This window comes from Thamnophis elegans, chromosome 15 (assembly GCF_009769535.1).
Source record: "Thamnophis elegans isolate rThaEle1 chromosome 15, rThaEle1.pri, whole genome shotgun sequence".
Taxonomy (NCBI): domain Eukaryota; kingdom Metazoa; phylum Chordata; class Lepidosauria; order Squamata; family Colubridae; genus Thamnophis; species Thamnophis elegans.
In genome coordinates this window covers 28,236,054-28,258,822 of record NC_045555.1, presented here as the reverse complement: position 1 = coordinate 28,258,822, position 22,769 = coordinate 28,236,054, and the positions used below count along the sequence as shown (strand labels likewise).

Genomic DNA, 22,769 nt, shown 5'->3' with positions numbered 1-22,769 from the left:
ACCATGGTATCCTTCTGCGACGACTGCGGGAGGTGGGAGTGGGCGGCACTGTCTTGCAGTGGTTCTCCTCCTACCTCTCGGACAGGTCGCAGTCGGTGTTGGTGGGTGGGCAGAGATCGTCCCCGAGGCCCCTAACATATGGGGTGCCACAGGGGTCGGTCTTGTCCCCCCTCCTATTTAACATATAGATGAAACTGCTGGGCGAGATCATCCGGAGGCACGGGATAAAGTATCACCAATATGCGGACGATACACAATTGTATCTGTCCGCCCCGTGCCAACTCAATGAAGCGGTGGACGTGATGAACCAGGGTCTGGAAGCTGTTAAAGACTGGATGAGAGTAAACAAACTGGTGCTCAACCCAGACAAGACCGAGTGGCTGTTGTGTTTTCCTCCCAATAATTTGACCACCGTACCATCAATCAGGCTGGGGGGACAAAACTTATACCCCTCAGATAGGGTCCGCAACTTGGGAGTCCTCCTGGATCCACAGCTGAGTTTTGATCACCATCTATCGGCTGTGACCAGGGGGGCATTTGCCCAGGTTCGCCTGGTGCGCCAGTTGCGGCCCTACCTGAATCGGGAGGCTCTCACGACAGTCACTCGAGCCCTTGTGATCTCTAAGCTGGAATACTGCAATGTGCTCTACATGGGGCTGCCCTTGAAGAGCACCCGGAGACTTCAGCTAGTACAGAACGCGGCCGCGCCAGTGATTGTGGGCGCACCTCAGTTCGCCCACATAACACCTATCCTCCGCGAGCTGCGCTGGCTGCCTGTAGATCTCCGGGTGCAATTCAAGGTCTTACTTACCACCCATAAAGCGCTCCATGGTAGTGGATCTGACTATCTGAGAGACCGTCTCCTGCCAATAATCTCCCTGCGTCCCATCAGATCGCATAGAGCGGGCCTCCTCCGTATTCCATCCGCCAGTCAGTGCCGACTGGCGACCACCTGGAGGAGAGCCTTCTCAGTTGCTGCTCCGACGCTATGGAACAATCTCCCCGTGGAGATTCGTACCCTGACCACAGTCCAGGCCTTCCGTACAGCCCTCAAGATCTGGCTAGCCCGTCAGGCCTGGGGATAAACTCTTCTGCCCCTCCCGAATGCTGAGTGAATGTTGTGTTTTAGTACTTTTTAGTTATTTCACATTTTTTTTTCTGTATTTTGTCTTTCACTCCCCTTCCCTTACTATTGTAAGCTGCCCTGAGTCCCCTCAGGGAAAAGGGCGGCCTATAAATGCTAAATAAAATAAAATAAAATAAAATAAATAAAATAAAAAATTGGTACAGTAGAGCCCCATTCAATGATATTCTTCATTCTGTCAATAGCGAAGAGTAGAGGGGACTTCTTTCCACCTTTCAACACCTGCAGTTTCTTTAGCACAGATGGAACGTGCTGAACTCAGCAAGAATTTTAACCCTGGTCCAACTCTCTCACATTCTCTTGCATTGTCCAAGAATCCTGTGCATCTTTTACTATGGAAAATTCCTTATTAAGATGTCAGCTGAAACTTTGCGCCCAAAGGGCATGGTCTGCCAATGAAGTGGAACAATTTGTTTCAAACAATTGACCATTTTTATCTTACTAGCTAACACCCTAAAACAACTGGAGTGACACTGTAGGTTTTCTTTGGTGAAAAGTACTAGTCATACACACTTATGTATATGCAGCAAACTCCTTTTTCACTAACCTCCTTTGTCAATTCTCTTTAGCCACTAGAGTGCCCTCATGACCTCTTACTTGCCTTAATGACTGCAATTAATCGGTATAACCTTCTGATTTCATTCAGGTCCCTTTCTTTACTCTTTTAACCAAATTGTTATTAATAATCTTGGGGTATTCTCTTACATGACCGTTGCTTTCTTTTGTAAAATTAAGTGTTTCTATATTATTGTATCAATCAGACCGATAAATATGAGGGACGTATATTTTAAGCAGACTATCTCTATGGAGGAAAGGTAGCATAAATCTTTCATCCTAGGGTTCATGAAAGGAGATGGATGGATGGATGGATGGATGGATGGACAGACGGACAAATATGGCCTATTTTTGACTTTACTGCATATTCTGAGATACTGGTTTAAAATAGTTGAGACGCAGAACCTAAAGCAGAAAATGACTTACATGGGTGTTCTTAGTTTTGAAGTCTGAAGTTGATGTTGGTTAAATTTCATTAACAAAAACTTGTTCTCTCTAGCCATCCATTGTCAATTGCAGGTGATTTATTAATTGATTCTGTGACTGTCACGTTGAAAGCCATCTTGAGCTGCCATTAGTGTAAGGTGATAAGAGCCAACATTGATAGGACAGAGAGTTGAGTTGTAAAGTTGAGTTGAGTTTTAAAGAGATAAGCTTATATTTTGATGAATAACAAATTGTATTTTGAGTTTTTCGAATGACAAGGAAATATTATTTGGAGGCCAGCCCAACTTTGGTTCTTGCTTCTGCTCTGTGCAAAACCTGTTCAGCCTGTACATTTGCAAACAAACGTATTAAGGGCCTCCCAACAACAGGAAGAAAAACCTTGAGTCCCCAATCCTTGGAGAATATGAAGAACAAACTAGCACTTACTAGCTGCCACGTCTATAACACACAATACTTGGCTGTGTCTTTATAAATGTTTGCCTTAGAACCACAGACAAATTAGACCGGTTGGGGAGGGAGGTGCCTGCCTCATACAGGGCAACAAGTCCACAAGGCAATGAGGAAAAACAGAATCAATTACTTTTGTTAGTCCTTTCTACAGCAGGGAGGTTTTCATTTTTGCTCAGGTCATTCTACGTTATTTTGGAGCAGGGTAGATAAAAATTAATATTTTTTTAAAAAAATGAAAAAATTGGATTTTTAAAACATTTAAATTGGATTTTAAAATTTAAATCGGATTTTTTTTATTTTTATCAAATTTATTTTAATAAAATGCTTTTGGAGTAAAAATCTATCTAAAAATAGGTTTCTATTTAAGATACATTAATAATTCAGTTTATTCAGCATAAAATGAGGCTTAATTATGTAAGCATGAGGCTGTATATTCTGCAATATTTACATTTTGGTAAACTCATTCAATGAATCCAAGCTCTGAGATAACATTCACTGTATTGATACATTCACACAATTTCAGAGTAACCATGAGATAAATCATAAAACAAAGTTCAGGGAATATTCCTTTATTCCCCTTGTTTTGCAAATCTATGTAGACTACAAACTGTATGATTGTTTGAAGAGAAATGCATCTGTACCACCAGGCTCTAAGTGTGAGGAGGAAGGGCAAGCCGTAAAAATGAAAGGGAAACCTTCTAAGCAGCTCATAAATATAATATTAAAGAGCACCTATCATTTCAGATCCATCATGGCAGTATCCACTCACCTGCTGCCTGCCATGTTCCTCACCTTGTGTCCCTGCCGCATCACCAGCCGTCCCATTAAAGTGAATGGGACTGTTGGTCAACAGAGGGTCAGAGGAGGAGCCGCTGCGGGATAGAGATGACAGCTGCTCTTTAAAAATTATGATTTAAATCAAATTGATTTAAATCAAGCCTTTTACTAGTGATTTAAATCGTGGTTTAAATTGACTTGATTTAAATCAAATCCACCCTGTTTTGGAGTATCCATCTTCAATGCCTGCTGAAAGAGGGGGTAAAACTCAAGACAGCTTCTGGTGGCCTTGTGAACACATCTGGAGAGCTTTCGTAACAGAATGGAAGGGGTTAGCCATGGGTGTCTTCTAGAGTATTTCTAGAAGGCTATGCGAGCTGTGAGCGCCTCCACCTGTATACTGGACCCGTGTCCCTCCTGGCTGGTTGCCAACAGCAGTGAGGTGACATGAGGCTGGATCCAGGCGGTTGTTACCGCCTCCCTTCGGGAGGGGCACTTCCCCGCCGCACTTAAAACGGCGGTGGTGAGACCCCTCCTGAAGAAACCATCCTTGGATCCAGCCGTTCTTAATAACTATTGTCCAGTCTCCAACCTTCCCTTTGTTGGGAAGGTTGTTGAGAAGGTGGTGGCCTTCCAGCTTCAGCGTACCTTGGATGAAGCTAGCTATCTTGACCCCTTCCAGTCCGGCTTCAGGCCCGGTTACAGCACAGAAACCGCTTTGGTCGCATTGACCGATGATCTCTGGAGAGCCAGAGATGGAGGCCATGCGTCCATCCTAGTTCTCCTCGACCTCTCAGCGGCTTTCGATACCATCGACCATGGTATCCTTCTGCGACGACTGCGGGAGGTGGGAGTGGGAGGCACTGTCTTGCAGTGGTTCTCCTCCTACCTCTCGGACAGGTCGCAGTCGGTGTTGGTGGGGGGGCAGAGATCGTCCCCGAGGCCCCTAACATGGGGTGCCGCAGGGTTCGGTCTTATCTCCCCTACTATTCAACATATACATGAAACCGCTGGGTGAGATCATTCGGAGGCACGGGATAAAATACCATCAATATGCGGACGATACACAGTTGTATCTGTCCGCCCCGTGCCAACTCAATGAAGCGGTGGACGTGATGAACCGGGGTCTTGAGGCCGTTAAGGACTGGATGAGAGCTAACAAACTGGTACTCAACCTGGACAAGACCGAGTGGCTGTTGTGCTTCCCTCCCAACAATTTGGCCAATATTCCATCACTCAGGCTGGGGGGTCAAAATTTATACCCCTCAGACAGGGTCCGCAACTTGGGAGTCCTCCTGGACCCACAGCTGACTTTTGACCACCATTTGTCAGCTGTGACCAGGGGGGCATTTGCCCAGGTTCGCCTGGTACGCCAGTTGCGGCCCTACCTGAATCGGGAGGCCCTCACAACAGTCACTCGAGCCCTTGTGATCTCTAGGCTGGAATACTGCAATGTGCTCTACATGGGGCTGCCCTTGAAGAGCATCCGGCGACTTCAGCTAGTCCAGAATGCGGCCGCGCGAGTGATCATGGGCGCACCACAGTTCGCCCACATAACACCGATCCTCCGTGAGCTGCGCTGGCTACCTGTTGATCTCCGGGTGCGCTTCAAGGTGCTACTTACCATTCACAAAGCCCTCCATGGTAGTGGATCTGACTATCTGAGAGACCGCCTTCTGCCAATTGCCTCCCTCCGTCCCATCAGATCGCATAGAGTAGGCCTCCTCCGAATTCCATCCGCCAGTCAGTGCCGACTGGCGACTACGCGGAGGAGAGCCTTCTCAGTTGCAGCTCTGACGCTTTGGAACGATCTCCCCGTGGAGATTCGTACCCTCACTACCGTCCAGACCTTCCGCACAGCCCTCAAGATTTGGCTATCCCGTCAGGCCTGGGGATAAGATCCGAACCTCGCCCCACCCGAATGCTGAATGAATGTTGTGTTTTATCGGTTTATTTTTTTTATTCACATTTTTTTTCTTTCGTGTTTTGTCTTACACTCCCTTCCCATTGATTGTAAGCCGCCCTGAGTCCCCTCAGGGAAAAGGGCGGCCTATAAATGTCAATAAAACTACAAACTACAAAAACTACAAAACTCAGGGTTTGTGGTCCAATGTAGAGTATAGGATTTCCTGGTTGGCTTTCATTTAAGCATGAACCAAGTCGAATCTTGTATAGCTTCTTTTTCCTTGAATTGCTGCTCCATGCTGGGAACAGAAGAGTTACTAGTGCAAAATATAGTCCCACAGGGCCCATCATGTGAGAGCCAAAGCACTCAGATGCAAGTATTTTTTTTAGTAAGGCTAGAGATGTAAGTTCTTACAAGAAGTACAGAAGTACAGTATCACGGGTCTAGTTTTCTGTTAAACTCACTAAGCGCCCACTACTTTTTCTCATATTGATGAATAAGTTCAATAAATAACTCAGTTACAGTGGCAAAGGCTGCATCATTAGATTAGAAGACTTGAAGGATCCATTAGGGCAGGGGTGTCCAAACTTGGGAACTTTAAGACTTGTGGACTTCAACTCCCAGAATTCCCCAGCCAGGCTGGGAGTTGAAGTCCACAAGTCTTAAAGTTCCCAAATTTGGACACCCCTGCATTATGGACAGAGAAATCACAAAGAAAATTGTTTTGGTACCGTCCTTGTCTTAGAATTTCCCAGTCTAGTCAACAGGGTTTTCTTCCCAGTAGCTCCTCCTCCAATTCCTAATCTGCTCCAACCTGGCGGGATTATCTGAGATCTGTCAAGGTCAAGTAGGTGTTATAGTATGGGGAAAACCTCTGGTCCCCCCAGTAGCTCCATGGGGACAGCAGATGTTCACAGACTTTGCAAAACTGAAAACTTATAATGCAGTTGTTGTTTTAGCTTTTTGTTTTTGTAAGAAAAATTGTAATTCTGGTCTTTAACATAATTTGGGACAGCCAAATCCAACACAGAAACCAAATCAAGCCCCAATCCTTTTGTAAGAAAACTCTGACACCATTTGCATCCCAAAACTTCGGAGGCCAAAAATACTGCATTCTTTAGGAAAGATAAAATGGGAAGCCAGAAAGAGGGTGTCCTGGAGATCATTCCTTTTTTTAAAAAAATTCAATCAGCAAATTGAGAAAAGGAAGAAAGGTCTTTTAAATAAACTGGACTTTTGCGAGTGCTGGACAAGTGGTCCAGTGCCAGAACAGATGATGGGAATGGCTTGAAAGCCAAAGAAAGGCCCACAAGCCAACTCTGAGCTATTCCACACTTTCTCCTCTGCTGGCCTTTAGACAACAGCTTGTGTTTTCAGTTGGTGCCCTCCTCTCCCTTGCATTGTGGCGGAAATCGCCAGTGGAGTTAATGATTAGCCAAAGTAGTTGGAGTCCCTGGCCAGTTCAGGAGACAAAGCAGATCCCAAAAGCCTTTCCTTCCCCACCTAAAGAGATTTGGGAATCCTCTGGATCCTGGAGAGGCAGACCCCCCCTCCAGGCCCCCCTTTTCTCAGCTGTTCGTCCCTGGCAGCATCGCCGCCCCCGCTCCTGAGGGCTGATGCGCATTTTTGTTGGGTTTCCGCCTGTCCCAGGCCTGCAGGCTTCGCCCAGAAGGGAGTTTCAAGTTACAGGGCGAAGGGGAGGCGAAGCGAAGCCGCCCGACACCCAAGCGGTGCCCTCATTTCCATACAAATCACTGGCTCGCCCGCCCGCCCGCCTCCGGGGTGCCGCTACGCTCCCTGGTCCTTTCTGCCCGGCCGGCCGGCCGCGTCGGAAGAATGCCGAGAGGAGGAGGAGGCAGGCGGGCTGGTTCGGTGGCCTCTTCCCTCCGGCAGCTGCTGTCCGCTTAGAGCTGTGGGGAGCCCGCCGGGGAGACTGGGAAGAGGAAGGCGCCCGGCTCCCCAGCGCACGTGCAGACGCGGCTTTGAGGCGGCCGGAAAGCGAGGATCCTCCTAAATCCGATGCTGCTTTGGCGGCTGAGGATCAACCACAGCAGGAGCAGCAGCAGCGCTAAGAGCTCGAGGGGCCGGCCGCGGGCGGAGAAGACCCGGAGGCTGAGGACGAGGCCGGCGGAGATGGCTCTCCAAGGCAGTAAGACCCTCCGTGGTTCTCCCCCCGCTCCCCCACTTCGGGTGTCAGGGACTGGGACATACGTGGACTTTCTCCAAGTGGATCTCGAACGGAGCGCAGTTGGCGGAGAAGGGGGAGAAAGTTGATCTCGGACTTTGTGGTTGGCGGGGCGGGTATTTTTAGTCTGGCCTGAGAGTTAAAAGCGGGACTCCGGTCATGTTGTTCAACACACACCCTCCGCCCCCTCCCTTGCAAGGGGGCTTAGCCTAAAATCCACAGTGGTGGAGGAGGGGAAGGAGGACAAAAAGCAAAGCGGGCTTCGTTCAGCCAGCTTGGGAAACCTCCAGGGGTAACTCCGATTTGTAGGTTACGGGTGGCACCTCCATCCACCTGGAGGAGGAATGATAGCTGGCCCTCTTGATTTAAGTGGACATTAGGCGCGTATCTCAGACTATCTTTGTAGCTGATGGAATGTGGCTTTGAGGATGACACAGAGGGGAGAGATGGGGGGGGGGAGTTAACCCCTGGTGCCTCTGTTGTCTTCTGGTTCAGGTCGATGAAGGAACCTTCACCAGAGTTTCATAGCTGGTGGGATTTAAGGCCACCAACAGCCCCCACTCCCCCCCCCCCATTAAAGCCCATGGCTCTTTTATGTGGGTGGCTGCTTTAATGGGATATTTTACTTACATGGTTGTAGAATAGGGCTCATAAACTGGTCTTTATCTGGATTATAATAATGAGGCGAGGCAAATGCTTTAAAGTAAACTCAAGTGCTGTAGGTTCAATATTTTATTTTCAAAAAACAAACACCTAGTCGTCAAGTGTAGGATGTGTGGTATCTAAGCCACATTTACAAGGAAGAATTTATTTTGGTTCTCACCTCCTGACACGGAAATCAAGGAAAAGTGAGGTGGGATTTCATTTCATTTTTCTCAATATACACCTCCCAGGTTGCTATGAATTTCACTTCCTCAAACCAGGATGCAAAAATGTCATCTTCTGCCCCATAGATGGATCATCTGGTCTCTTCCCTGAGGAGTCTCTAGCAGAGAAGAGGGTTATAACAGAAGGGAGACCAAGTAGAGAGTTTCTTTTTTCTCCCTAAAACAGGGATGTCCAAATTTGGGAACTTTAAGACTTGTGGACTTCAATTCCCAGCTGGCTGGGGAATTCTGGGAATTAAAGTCCACAAGTCTTAAAGTTCTCAGGTTTGCACACACCTGCCCTAAAACAAGCCAAGTTTATTCCCTGCCTGTCAATAATCTGAGGTATCCTATATACATTGTGTCTGGTTGCATCTACCAAGGGTTTTGTTTCTTCTCTGGTTGGAGACCCAGTTCTTTGCTAAAGTCTGGTTCTTCCTGATCTGTATCACTCTGAGTTGTATGTACCTCAAATAAAGCTGCTTAGCTCAGAATGTGAATCTAGCTTTGGTCTGCCCCGTCTTTCCTGGACCAACCTGGACCTTCCCCACCTTGGGACCGAACTACAGACACTAAACTTCTTTTGCCTTGTTCCCCAGAAAGAGAAGGGACTTCATGTCTTTACCTCCCTGTGGACTCTCTGTGTCTGAATAAAAATATAAGAGACCTCATCTCCCATTCTTCCCCAGTTCAGACTGGGGGAGAATGGGAAGCCACTTGGAAGGCTGCAGGATGCTTCTTTTGGTCACCCTTGTCTCTTGCGATGAAATATCCCCAGCAGAAGCTCCTGGGGAAAAAATGGAGAGTTAGGATTTCGGCAAAGTGAGGAGAGGGTGGGACTAAGGAAACATTCCGTGATTAAGTAAGATTACAGAATAGAGCGGATGGCCCACCACAAATCTCTACATAAAGTTACACCCAGAATCTGAATCTGGAAAGAAAAACTTCCCAGCCATTTCTCTGGTTGGCACCAAACTGGACTTCCATTGTAACTTAAAAGCCGTGTGGACAGGTTTGGGAGGGAGGGAAGGGAGAGAGGGAGCAGGCTAGGAGAGATGGAAGCAGAAGGGGGTTCTTTGAAAAGCCAAATTTTGAAGAAGGAGATGCTTCTCCTTTTGAGCCTCCATAACACTGGGCTACTGTATGGGCAAAACAGACCCCTGACTGTCCTAGAGCTGGGGTCTCCAACCTTGGCAACTTTAAGACCTCTGGACTTCAACTCCCAGAATTCCTCATCCAGCTGTGTTAGCAGCTGACCTAAGAGGATGTTCATTTTCATTTAAAAGTGATCACACTGGAAAGAAAAAGATCAGATTAACAGCTGGAGCCACCTGGATTGTACTTGTGGGGAGGTACCAGCCTAAGCAGGAGATTCTGAGGTAATTAATTTTTCTAAGCTTAACCTTCAGGGGATGGATTATAAGGCAGGGACGGAAGAATGAAAGGAAAGAGTTGGTTTTAAAGTTCCTTAGATTTGGGCTGAGCATCTGGAGGCCAAGAAGCCCACAGGAGATCACCTTCTGAGGCATTCAGAAAGCAGCTGCCCAGCTGCGCCCCTGTTGTGAGTTGAGGTGAAACATGACACAGGGACCCCTTTGCCTTTATTAGGTGTTCTGGATGTCACCTGTTTGTCTCTCCTTTTTTTTTAAAGGCTGTTGTTCAAGATGCTGATTAATCCATGAGATAACATTAGGCTCAATCTCATGCGTGAGATGCATAATGCTCTCTGCTTTGGCATGTACACAGAGAAGGGTGCTTTCTATTCTTCATTATGAAGGAAGATTCCTCTTTTAAAAAAAATATTTGACATTTTCCAAACATTAAAATTACAATTATACTTTTACAGTTTTCTGTTATTGGTATTTCTTTTTTTCTGATTTCGGGTTTTCCATTTTCCATTCTATTATTTTATACATATTCTTCTTTGTTTCATACTTTCTCATTTTTACAATATATACATCTATGTACAATATTTCCATCTCTATTGCTTTCTAAATATATGCCATCTCTTTTCATTGTGTTTGCTACGTGTTCCTTATTTCATTGATTTTACATCTCTTTTCAAGCCAGTTATACCACCTCTCTTTTTTTTAAACAAGGAAGAAATAGATAATGGTTGATGTTTATCACCCTTCAGCAGGCCAGACTCTCTGTGTGTGTGGTTGTGTGTGTGTGGTTGTGTGTGTGTATGTGGTTGTGTGACTTTTATTTCCTAGAAAGGGTTTTAAAGCTGGACACCCCAATGTTTTGGGATATGCTCCTGAGTTCCACTCACTGTTTTCTGCCGGCAGGTGAAGATGCAATGACGGGTGACACGGACAAGTATCTCGGGCCGCAGGATCTCAAAGAATTGGGGGATGATTCTCTGCCTGCCGAAGGATACGTGGGCTTCAGTCTGGGAGCCCGGTCTGCCAGGTACGAGCACGCTCTCCTCCTTAAGCATCTTCTTGCAGAAAACATGGCTTTCTGCAGAAGTTCATTCTAGTCCCGTAATGTCACGGTTGCTTCCAGCCTTTCAGTGATGCCTTCATTGTTTCCATTCATCTCTTCCCTGCTTTTCGCCAGAGTTCTGCTATGGCCAAAGAGGACCTCTATAATCCACCTCTTCCGTTCCACCACATTCAATAGGTCCATTCATTGATTCAGGTGAATGAATCACCACTTCTCCCGGGTACCTGCTCACACCCTAGAGCCATCAGAAGTTTCTTTTGGAAACAGAGGATACCTTTGTGTGTGACTCCCATAGTGGAGCCACCCAGGCCCATTTCGACAGGTTTCCTCCCCCTCCCCCCCCAAAAAAACCCTGGTTGGTCGGATGTCTCTGAGGTCATTTGGTAGTTAATGGCTTCATTTCCCCCCAAAGAATGCATTATCACCCCCATGGATCATGATCACTATCTCAATTTGTTTGCCAGTTGCTGCCTTGCTGCCAAAGCCCTTCACCAGCTTTTGTTTCGAAAGGAATGCTCTGCTTTCTTGCAAGGGAGGGAAATGGGTCATGGGCTGCCCTCTTGCCATGGTGGGATGAGCAAAAAGCCCATATTAGCAAGGGAATCTTCCAATTTGCTAGGCTTGAAACCTATGAAACCATCATTTTGGAGATGATTTTCTCAGTTGGGAAAGAGGAGTCAGTTTACAGGCGGTGGAATTGTTGTGAGGCTAATAATTAAACCCTCCCTAGCTCTGCCCCGAGGACATTTTCCTATAGCTTAATGATTGCTTGTAGAAAGTCCTTTCATTATCTGACAGCGAGTGGCATCTTCCCCCAAAGGCACAGTGTAGATGGGAGTGAATTTGGGGGGTGGTTCCTGGGTCTGCCTTGGTCCAGAAGCATGTGCCCCCACTTAACCATTCAGACTCTTCCTTCGTGGGGAACTTTCTGATTTATGGAAATTGTTTACTCCGCTATTTCTCAAACCTTCCCAACTTACAAGATTTGTGGACCGGCTGGGGAATTCTGGGACTTGAAGTCCACTCACACTTTAAAGTTGCTGAGTTTGAGAAACACTGATTTACTCAATCGTATGTGAGTTCAGCATTGCACAACTCTGCCAGATAAACAGAAGTCTTTTGGATGTCCCAGATTTCTTATCCAAATAGTGTAACATTCCACTGGTGGAGTTATTATTCGGGCTCTTATTCCACAAAATGTAAAGTGTGGCTTCAGTTGTTTTAACAAAGAATATTTCAATAGTAATCTAGTGAGTAGTATTTACTGGAAGAATGAACAATGAATGAACACATCCACACATCCCAAAGATATTTATGGAATGTTAATCTGTCACTTCCCTAGTCTCGCTCCCTTAGGATCAGAGCTGCTTAGCTGACTTTATTGCTCTTTGGTAGAACCTCAAATTTTAACTGGTTCACCTAAGATGAGCACAACTGTAATAAAGCAATTCTTTATATCTAAGCGACAAATGCAAATTGTGATCAGAACCATTTAAACCAATAGCAACTATCATGTCACTTAGTTTACCTAAAATAGGTGAATCTTGAGGGTTTTGTTAAGGACCTAACTGCTGAAGTGGACTTCCGATAGTCCACTTTCATTTCAGAGTTGCAGAGCTCCTACACTCAAGCCTTTTAAGTCTTGTTAATTAGCATTTTAAATTGGCTTTACATGTATGTTGGCTGAAACTGATTGGTAGAATGTAAGTATTGCATGAATTTCTTCTATCAGCAGTCAGGCAACAGTAGCAGAAGTGTTTGGGACCCTGCACATATATTTTGGGGCAGCCTCTTGACTGGAGCCCTCAGAAGACCATGGTCAGGTTTCTCCTGAAAAGGCGAGAGCTGACCATCCCTGACCATTGCTTTCCTGATGGCCTTGGGATGCAGCTGACCCAGGAGGACATCGACATGATTTATTGGGACTGTCTAGGAGAGCTCAGCCCATCTAAAACCTGTTGCAACCCTCTAAGAGCAGCTCATAAGGATACCGTGCTAAGAACTGCCTAATAGCTTCATGGCAAGTGGTACATACCTTAAATGCATCCTTCATTGATAAACAGGGCCACACTATTCTCTCTTTAGCCCTTTCCTTGTGTAAGTCACATGTCAGGGGTCTCATAAAAGGTTTTGCCATAAAAATAAACTAAAAAGAAGGTTGGGGTATATTTTAGGAAGAGCCATGTCAGTGTTATTTGGCACTGAAAAGGTTTTGCCCAGAAGATCAGATCAAATAACTAGATCTCTGCTAGGTTTCTTCAGTGGTGACCTTATCAGTACATCATTCTTACCACTAAACCATCTCTGAACAATTAACCTCCCCCGAGGCTTAATCACCCACCCAATTTTGACAGTATCAAAAGTAGACTTTTGCATAGACCCATGAAGTCTCCATGCCACTGGCTATGGGGACTCAGTCCAGGGGGTACTTGTGGTTGAGCAGCATCTGGTTCTCCAGCCTGAGAGCTGTTCCTATCATCCCACAGGAACTGAGAACATGGTTGCATTAGGTTGGAAATTGTCCATGTAGCCAAATCACATTGATTCCCATTGGAAGTTCTCCAGGATCACAAACAGAGTATTTCCCCATCTTCTCCTACCTAAAGTCCCTTGGATGGAGATTTTATGTGGTCACCTGGATTTCTTTTCAGTAGATGGGCATTTACATAGATTTCTTTAATAAATAAACCATTAAAAACCAAAGAATTTTGTTCCATCACTAAGTGGGAAAATCAACCAAAGAAGCTTTTTTTTCTTTTTTCCCCCCCTCTCCCCCAATTTGGTGGTTATGTCATCCAGCTCTGGCACTGTGCTTATTTTCCACTGATTCTTTGCTTTCTATTTCCCCTCCTTTTTCTTCTTTTCCCTTTCCCCTTGTACATTTCTAAACCTAGTCCTAAGGTCAGGTAAGGAAGCATGGCCGCAGCCTGGTAACGGTTCTCTGATTTTTGCCGTTTCTCATTCCCCTGCTTGCTTGTGGTTTTCTTTTTTTCTTTTTTTTTCTTTTTGAGTTAGCACCTCAGCATATCATGGCTCTCGATTGCATCCCAATAATGCTGTTTTCATGACTGCAGTGAAATGCCCTGGGAGCGGGGTTATCATAGTGCTTAATGGCTTGATAAGATGGACAGCTTTAATAATCCACCAAATTCTCTACTTTTTCAAGATGGTGGCCAATCCGTGAGATAAAAATTCTAAAAGCGACGGGGTTTTGTAGAAAACCCAATTTGGGAAGGTTTACTGAGAAGAGCAGAGTGCATGTCATTGTCATACACTGTTAAGCCACTTATGCATTCTTATTTTTTTAAAGTTGGCCCCCAGACATTCTTCTGTTTGCTGAATGCATATTATTTGACCTTTTTCTTTTCTTTTCTCCCTTGCAACAGTAAGCATTTTTTTTAACGTGGCATGTCTTCTAACGTTTGCTCTATGTAACTTCCAGGATTAAAAGGTGCATAGTCTTTATTTTGGTGGATTCCGATTGTTTTCCTCCAAACTTCAGGAGAAGATGCTAGGTTGGCACATTCATCCCATTGTATCCCTTGCATACAATGAAGAGACAATCTTACCAGGAGACGGATGTCCCCCTTCTGCCTCTTACCTCACGCCATTGTCCACTGGGCTAAGCTCTTGAACTCATGTTTATAAAGGACAGCCTCCTAATCTCAACTGTGGAATTTGAACCACTTAATTCTGAAAGCTTAGCTGGTGATCTCTCCTTTCTTCCTGATAGCCAGTTCATCTGAAAGGCCTGAGGTTGGAATGGGCTGCTTTTGAGCAAGATGCTTTTCCTTGTTGTGGTACACCTGGCTAGGTAGCTCAGTGGCTAAGACGATGAGCTTGTCTATCAGAAAGGTCGGCAGTTTGGCGGTTCGAATCCCTCATATAGGTCTCCTACGTGAGCAGGGGATTGGTCTAGATGACCTCTAGGGTCACTTCCAACTCTGTAACCCTAGGGTCACTTCAACAACTCTGTTATTGAAGTGGAAGTCCAGAGTGTGTTTCAAGTGCACAGCCAGTCATCAGTGGGCAGGATCCTCTTAAGGTTAGGGCAGTCAGTTCTTAAGGTGGGCTCTTCCCTTTCGAAGAAGGCCAGTGTAGCCTCTGTGAGAACTCAATTCTTTAAACCAGTGGTAGTCAACCTGGTCCCTACCGCCCACTAGTGGGCGTTCCAGCTTTCATGGTGGGTGGTAGGGGTTTTGTCCGATACTGAAGCACTTTCCTTTTTTTTAATTTAATTGACTTTAAAAACAATTTTCATAGCATTATTTAAAAACATTTTCATTAGGTTTTCATAAAGTCACCATTGCTCTGGAACCGGTGGGTGGTTAGAAAATTGTACTACTAACAGAGATCCAAAAGTGGGCAGTAGGTATAAAAAGGTTGACTACCCCTGCTTTAAACCAACATGGAAAGATTCTCAATAAATCGTTGAGTTAAACTTCAGAATAGAGCTACCTTAATTAATGAGGAAATGGGTTTTTTTTTCTATGCTAACCAAAATATTTCTAAATCGTTCCTTGTTTTACAAACTCTTAGCTGGGCATGGTTAGATGCACACAATAATATTTTTGTGTGATGCAAAATAAAATAAATCTACAGTTCTAAGGTGCCATCATTTGGAAGGGCAAAGTAAATCATTGACTAAAGAAGTATCTACATAAGGGAAGAGGTCTAGGCTAGAGAAATTGAACAGTAGTTTTGAGAAAATTATCCTAAATCTTGCATCTGTATAAATTTTGGAATAAAACTAAATTTGGAATAAATCATAAATTCAAAGTTATTACATTGCCCATTGAAATCAATCATGGTTATACTTTACTCGGATTAAACAATTAAATAATACAATGGTAATTGTACACCTAGTGTATATCAGACTTCAACGTGCATTTTTGCCACATTCAAATAGATGCCCTCTGATTTTAAATGGATAAAATAGCTGTTAAAGCAGCTCCTAATTTCTGCTGAGAGACATCATCCGAAGGCTTCCTTTGTCTAAATGAAATTGCCAGAATAAATGATGAAACTCTTCAGACTTTGTCAACGGGGGCAGGAGGGAATCACTAAAATCTTCATAGAAACTACACTTGTAGCATTTTTAAACTCTTCCCACATTAGTTACAGGTGGTTTAGGGACTTGAGCTTACTCCCTGGAAATTGCATGAATTAATTTTTCTTTTGTTCATCTCATCCTCATCATCACATACTCTGATAAATTGTAAATACAACCAGCCTCCGCTCCTTCAGTTCGGATAGGTCCTACACCTTGAACAGAAGCTCTTACACCCGGGACAGCGTGATGATAGAAGAACTTCTGGTGCCACCAAAAGACACGGTGAGTTCCTTGTGACTCTGGCTGGGAAGAGGGAGGGATTTAAATACACCCTTTTTGCAGTCCTTCATCTTGATTGGACTGGGGCTGCCATCCTTATCACTTAGCACAACCTGGGCATGCTTCCTGGAATCTTTAGCTGAGCTACTTAGGTGGGGAGGAGATGGACAAGACATTTCCTCTTTATTTTCCTATTGTAATAATGTATGTGCTGCTTTAATTCAATCAATTCAAGCCAAAACTTGATGTTTTTGGCATAAATTTGTGACATACCAAAGTAAAAATGCCCTATAACAGTGATGGCAAACCTTTTTTTGGCTCGCATGCCATAAGGGGGGGGGAGCGTACGGGGTCGTGCGTTGGTGTGCCACACCCAAAATGTAATGTGCGATCTCCCCCAGTGCGCATGCGCACATGGGAGGCGCCCCCCCCATTTTATGCATGCTTTTTTCACCCTCCCCAGGCTCCAGAGGCTTTATAGGAGCCTGGGGAGGGTTAAAACAGCCTCCCTCCACCAGAGGCCCTCTGGAGGCTTCAGGGACCATCAGGAGGCTTCCCTGAAGCCTCTGGAGGGCAAAAAAATGACTCTACGAGCAAACCGGAAGTCTGTTCCCGAACTTCCAGTTTGCTCATAGGGCCTGTGGGGGGAGGCTCTTTTCGCCCTCCCCAGGCTCCTATAAAGCCTCTGGAGCCTAGGGAGGGCAAAAAATGGCTCTAAAAAAGGCTGAACTCAGCTGAACTAAGCTAGGAATTTCAGCTGGTCAAATACTTGGTAGCTTCATTTCTTTGACTGGCCATGATTCTTCATAAATTCCAGGTTTAAAAGTTTTCCACTTGTCAACCTTCCCAATTTTCGTGGTGGCTCAGTGGTTAAGACGCTGCGCTTGTTGATCAGAAAGGTCGGCAGTTTGAATCCCTAGTGCCGCATAACGGAGGGAGGTCCCGTTACTTGTTCCACCTTCTGCCAACCTAGCAGTTTGAAAGCACGTTAAAAATGCAAGTAGAAAAATAGGAACCACCTTTGGTGCGAAGGTAACAGCATTCTGTGCTCCTTCAGAATTGAGTCATGCTGACCACATGACCATGGAGACGTCTTCAGACAGCGCTGACTCTTCGGCTTTCAAATGCAAATGAACACTGCCCCCTAGATTCAGGAACGACTAGCACATATGTGCGAGGGGAATCTTTACCTATATTTGTATACTGCCACCCTCCATGGCTGTATAGAGTTAGAAACAACAACAAGCAATGCATCAAAGATGAAATTTGAATTCTAGGCTAATGCATCAGTCAGCTATTGATGTAATTAATCCATTAAAAGCAATCAACATTGCTGAGCCACAATTCCCAATAAACTTAGAGTGAAGGCCCCTGAATATCAAAGTTCAGAAAGAGCCCGAGACCAATGTAGCCCATCCTTAGAATTCAGATTCTTAGATTGCTGTTACTGTTAATGGATGCCAGGTGACTAAACACAAGGTTAATTAAGCAGAATATCTGTGCATTTTATGTAGTATTGCCTTTAGTTTGCAGAGGTAAGGCTCCTATTTATGTCCTGAAATCACATCTGTAGTGAAATGTCCTTTGATTTGAGACATTGTGGAATTTGGATGCTTTTTTCCAGTAGTTCAGAGAGGAAGACCACTGAATAAGCTCTAGCTACAGTTGGTAGCCAGCACAGAAGTCTTCAACTAAATAACAAGATGCTGGTCATTTTTGCTAAATTAAACACACATTTCTACTGCGTTACACTCTAACGAAATAAGGGGCTGTGGCATCAGGACACAGGCAACATCTGATTGCTGTAGTTCTTCTACCCAGAAAGTGGTGGGTCCACGGGAGGAGGAGTTCAGTACAGTGAAAATAGTGGCCACAACAACTATGCAGTTGAAGCCCACATCTTGTTGGGTGTACTGAGTTCCAGGGGTGTACTAAGTTCCAGTGCTTCATCTTGATTCATCTGGCTATCATCTTGATTCAGGAACTGCCCAGCAGGCCAGTGGCCTTGAGTTCCATCAGACTAAGCTGAGCTAGCTGTGAGGTTGCACAAGTTACAAGAGCACAGGCCACCATTACAGTAAGCTGTGCTACTACCTGGCAGACTGTTGTCTGGCGTAGGCTTTTCACCCTTATTCCTCCTCCTCCATTGGCTCAAAGATGTCTACCTTGGACTTCAGGTTGACTTTGTTGTGTTCACTTAACTGATGGAGCTGCCTCTTCTTTCCACTTTTGACAGAACACTAAATCTGCACCTACCAATAGCCTGGAAAGTGTCCATAGCAGGGGTGGGTTCCTGCCAGTTCTAACCTCTTCTATAGAAGAGGTTCCACAAATCTACCATGCCATTTAGAACTGGTTCCAGCTCTTTCCCCCCCGCCCATCCGCACCACTTTTTTCCCGTCTGCCGCTCAATGATTGGCTGGCTCACCAAACGCCCCACCTGCCTCTGAGAGTCCTATCTAAACCTTAAAGTTTAGTGTATAGCGAGCGCGGTGTAAGGCTGTTGCTGGCTATACAACATAAAGTCTTAAAGCTGTCAAGTGTGAACATCCCTGTGGGGTTTTTTTCTAAAGGGTTAGGGGTGCAAGGGTCTTGTAACTTGACAGCTTTAAGACTTGCACACTTCAGTGCCAGAGCTTCTGAGCCAACATGACTGGAGGAGGAATTCTGGGAGTTGAAGTCCACAAGTCTTAAAGCTGTCAAGTTTGAACACCCCTGGGGTTTATTTTCTCTAAAGGGTTAGGAGTGCAAGGGTCTTGTAACTTGACAGCTTTAAGACTTGCGTGCTTCAAATGTCAGAGTTTCTGAGCCAACATTTTGGTTGCTAAGCAAGAGCATTGTTAAGTGAATTTCAAAACATTTTATAAGTTGGCCACACCTACCCAGTCACATGGCCAGCAAGCCACTCCTACTCAGTCACATGGCTGGCAAGCCACTCTCACCCGGTCATATGGCTGGCAAGCCACTCCCACAAAGCAGGTCACACCTACAGAAGAGATTCTAAAAAATTTTGAAACCCACCACTGGTCCATAGCCAATCTGAACTTGTAAGTTCTCTGGCTGACCGCATCCATTTCTGCAGCATGCAGGAAAAGAAGCATTCTGAGAAATAGCAGACGATTTGCGTTAGAAATTTTGAATCTCCCTCCCCTTGATTATCAAGAGAGGTGGAAGGGAGAACCCTGTGCCTCGTGCCAGTCATGCTGTGTGTTGGATATATGTCCCTTGTCTCTTAACATTGACACGTTGTTATAAGTGAGCCATCCATTTACTTGTAGCATAAGTCAGCAATCCTGGAGCTGCATGTGGCTTTTTCATCCCTCTGCTGCAGCTCCCTGTCACCGGTCAGCTCCACAATTGTTAGAGCTTTCGGTTAGGACAGGTAGAGGAAAAACGATGCTGCGCTAGGCGGAGATTCTATGGTGGGGGAAACAGATTTCCTGTCAGCTCCAGAATTGAATGGAGGGATTCCATTAGGACTGGTGTGGCTCTTTGAGTGTTTAAGGTTGCCGACCTCTGTCTTATAGGATAATATTATTGCAGTGAAGCAATTGCTGATGAGTTTGATTCCATTGGCTCATAGAGGTAGGGGTTTGGTGCCTGGGCAGAATGAAATCTCTTGTCCTCCTTGCATTTCTCTTCTGACAAAGGAAATGGATGGGCATTGTGTAGGGAGATGTAGGTCCAAAACCCCATTCAACCTAGAGATTTGGGAGACAATCGCTGCATAATCACCTTAGTGTTGCAACAATGGTAAGTGGAGAAGGGAGGTTTCTTTGAGGAAAGATATCAGACAAAGCTAATGAGAGAGGAGAGAAGAGCTCTAACCATGTAAATAAAGCTGGCAAAGCATCCATCCAATGTAAAGCAATCACGGCTACCATTTCTTCCAGAGAACCTTTCAAAGACTTGATTGTCATAAAGCACAGAATCTTTGTTTATTTTTGGGTGAATTAATTGTTTCTTGTTGGCCATGTCTTTGAAGCCCCCGACATTACCTAGAGAAGTGGACTCGGATTCCCTCCGGCATTACAGCTGGGCTGCGGAGACCTTGGATAATGTTAATCTTGTGTCCAGCCCCATCCACTCAGGGTAAGTAGTTTGGATACTACCCTTCTTTCACTCAGGGTGAAACCAGGCAGCGGCTTGGAGGAGAGGGAATAACCTATTCACAGCGACCTTCCTTGACATACACTTCCTCCATACCAACTGTGGAATTTGATATTTATTGTTATTGAATGTCTGCACCACCATTGTGCTGTCACCAACACTTAGAACAGCTTAAAGTAATCAAGAGATACAGAACAGGAAGCCTAGCAATAAAGTTGATGCTTCTGATAGCAAAACAATGAAACTAACATCTTTAAAAGATTATTTTGACCTGTGCTTGAGCACCACTTCAACAGCCCAGAGCAAGAGAGAGAGATATCAAGATAAGTAATTAGATGGCTTTTCAATTAAACATTTAAAGCCGTGAGTAGTCCTGTTCCATAATTAGACGATCCTGATTCATACCAGAGCCAAGCCTCTTATCTTGCTCTGAGATTAGCTACTGGGATTAGAAGTCAAAACATTTCTCCTTCTAGTCCACAATGTGGTAAACATGTTTCAACCATGACTCAACTGGGTGTATTTGGAGGAACTGAAATAGTTGTGAGTTCCTTTGCCTTGGATGTATGGAAAAACCTTTTCATTTCCTGTATATCTAGAGATAGATGATAGATTGATAATTGATAGACAGGTAGGTAGGTAGGTAGGTAGGTAGGTAGGTAGGTAGGTAGGTAGGTAGGTAGATGGATAGATAGATAGATAGATAGATAGATAGATAGATAGATAGATAGATAGATATAGACAGACAGACAGACAGACAGACAGACAGATAGAGATGCAAATTCTGACTCCATTCCTCTTAACTAATAAGAACCCTGGAAACTGCTTCGAATGCTAGTAGAGATGTGTATGTTCTGCTCATGGATGTGGCTGATTTTGCTTTATAACCTAACACTTCATATTTTGTGAGCCAGAATCAGTAGAGAGGGAGGCTCAGAGCACACTATATACTAGGATTACAACAAGGAGTGGAACTCAACCTCCATGTTCATCTGCTGACTTTTCCTGCACTGAATAACTCTGAGCTCAAAAGTTGTGACTTTTGATTTAAAACTACATTATGGAACACAGCTATCTTATAAGATGAACATCTAATCTAGGGGTTCCTTTTTCATACCTGCACCAGTTGTATTAACTGTTACAAAGAAATTAGCATTGATAATTAATTAGACTAGGTGCATGACAGAGAAATAGGTAGGTGTCAACAAAACAACTCACGTTTCATGAATTTCAGATCTATTTAAGCAAGATTTGATTTTCCAGTAAATTGAAAGATATATTATGCCCTTCAAAAAAGGAAATGTATTGTTCAAATGCTAGTAATAATCCTCTCAAAGTTTTTGAAGACTATTTTTAAATGTTTAGACATGTTTGCTATAATTACAAGGTAGCTTCCATTTCCTCTTCTTCCCTTCAAAAGTGTATCTATAATTAGAGCTAAAAGCAAAAATAATCTTCCTACCACCAAATCAAAATATGAACGAGGCTTTTAAAAAGATGTACAGTACAGCTTTATTCTTCAGGACCTTTCCTAATCTTTGTCAGCCTTGTTTACTGGCTTATCCCAAGTGGACAGCTTTATTTAAATTCATTCCAGGAGTACAGAAGTCTAGAATAAACTGTCTGGTTCCACCAAATGTCAACATTGTTTGAGGCACTATTAATATGGTGACAGTCATCTTCTTAGGTGATGCATCCAGCATGCATGAAATAGAGATTGGGCAGCTGCATTTGAAAAGGGGCAGTTTTTTTCATATCGCTCCGAATGAGGTTACTTTGCTTCCTTCCCTTTAAAAGTTAACTAGGAAACATTTCTGCAGCATGAAAAGTGCACTTTTATCTCTGCAGCGCTGCTCAATCTCTAGATTCCCACAACAGATTAAATAGTTGTGAATTGTGCGAGATGGCGAAGACGGCCATAAGCGAGTATTGTTCCTTCCCAATAACTCCCACCGGAAGGATTAACCAGCCAGTTCATAGAACGGTTGCCTCCAGCACCAGCTGTTAAAACCCGCATATCAGACACCAAAGACCAGCTGGGAAAATACTTCTTGGCCATACAAGATGAGAACTCTGTAGAGCAGCAATGTCTAACTCAAGGCCCGGGGGCTGCATACAGCTAGTGGGGGTGCTTAGATCTGGGCTGCTGGGCTGGGCTGGAAATAGCAAAGGACCAGGCCACAGTATCTCTGTTGGCAAAAATGGGACGTGCCCTCCTCTCTCCTCCCCGCAACTGCTTTTGGCCTCCAGAGTGCTCCAGGAGGCTGCCCTTGACTGAGAAAGTTATAAAAGGGAGGGAAAGTAAAATATTTTACCTATCGATAGCCTAGGTCAACAATTTATAGTTCTACTCTTCCTATGGAGTCAGGTTCTTGATCTGCTCTCTCTCTCTCTCTCTCTCTCCCTCCCTCCCTCCCTCCCCCCCCTCTCTCTCATAAGGTGATCAAGTAGATCAAGTATTAAAAAAAACCAAAAGCACAGAAATCTACTCCTTCCTATTTTATAAGTTTATAAAACCATGTCTGTGGAGGTGCGGTCCTGTGTCA

The 22,769-nt window shown here is 44.6% G+C and overlaps 1 protein-coding gene across 1 annotated transcript in view; it reads left to right on the top strand.

Moving 5' to 3' along the window:
• The window catches only part of ANK3 (ankyrin 3), a 309,147-nt gene that overhangs the window by 231,758 nt on the left and 54,620 nt on the right, over positions 1 to 22,769 (top strand). Inside the window, 3 exon segments of the mRNA XM_032231543.1 lie at positions 10,622 to 10,745; positions 16,014 to 16,116; positions 20,099 to 20,205. Of these exon segments, the coding sequence (XP_032087434.1) occupies positions 10,622 to 10,745; positions 16,014 to 16,116; positions 20,099 to 20,205 (334 nt within the window).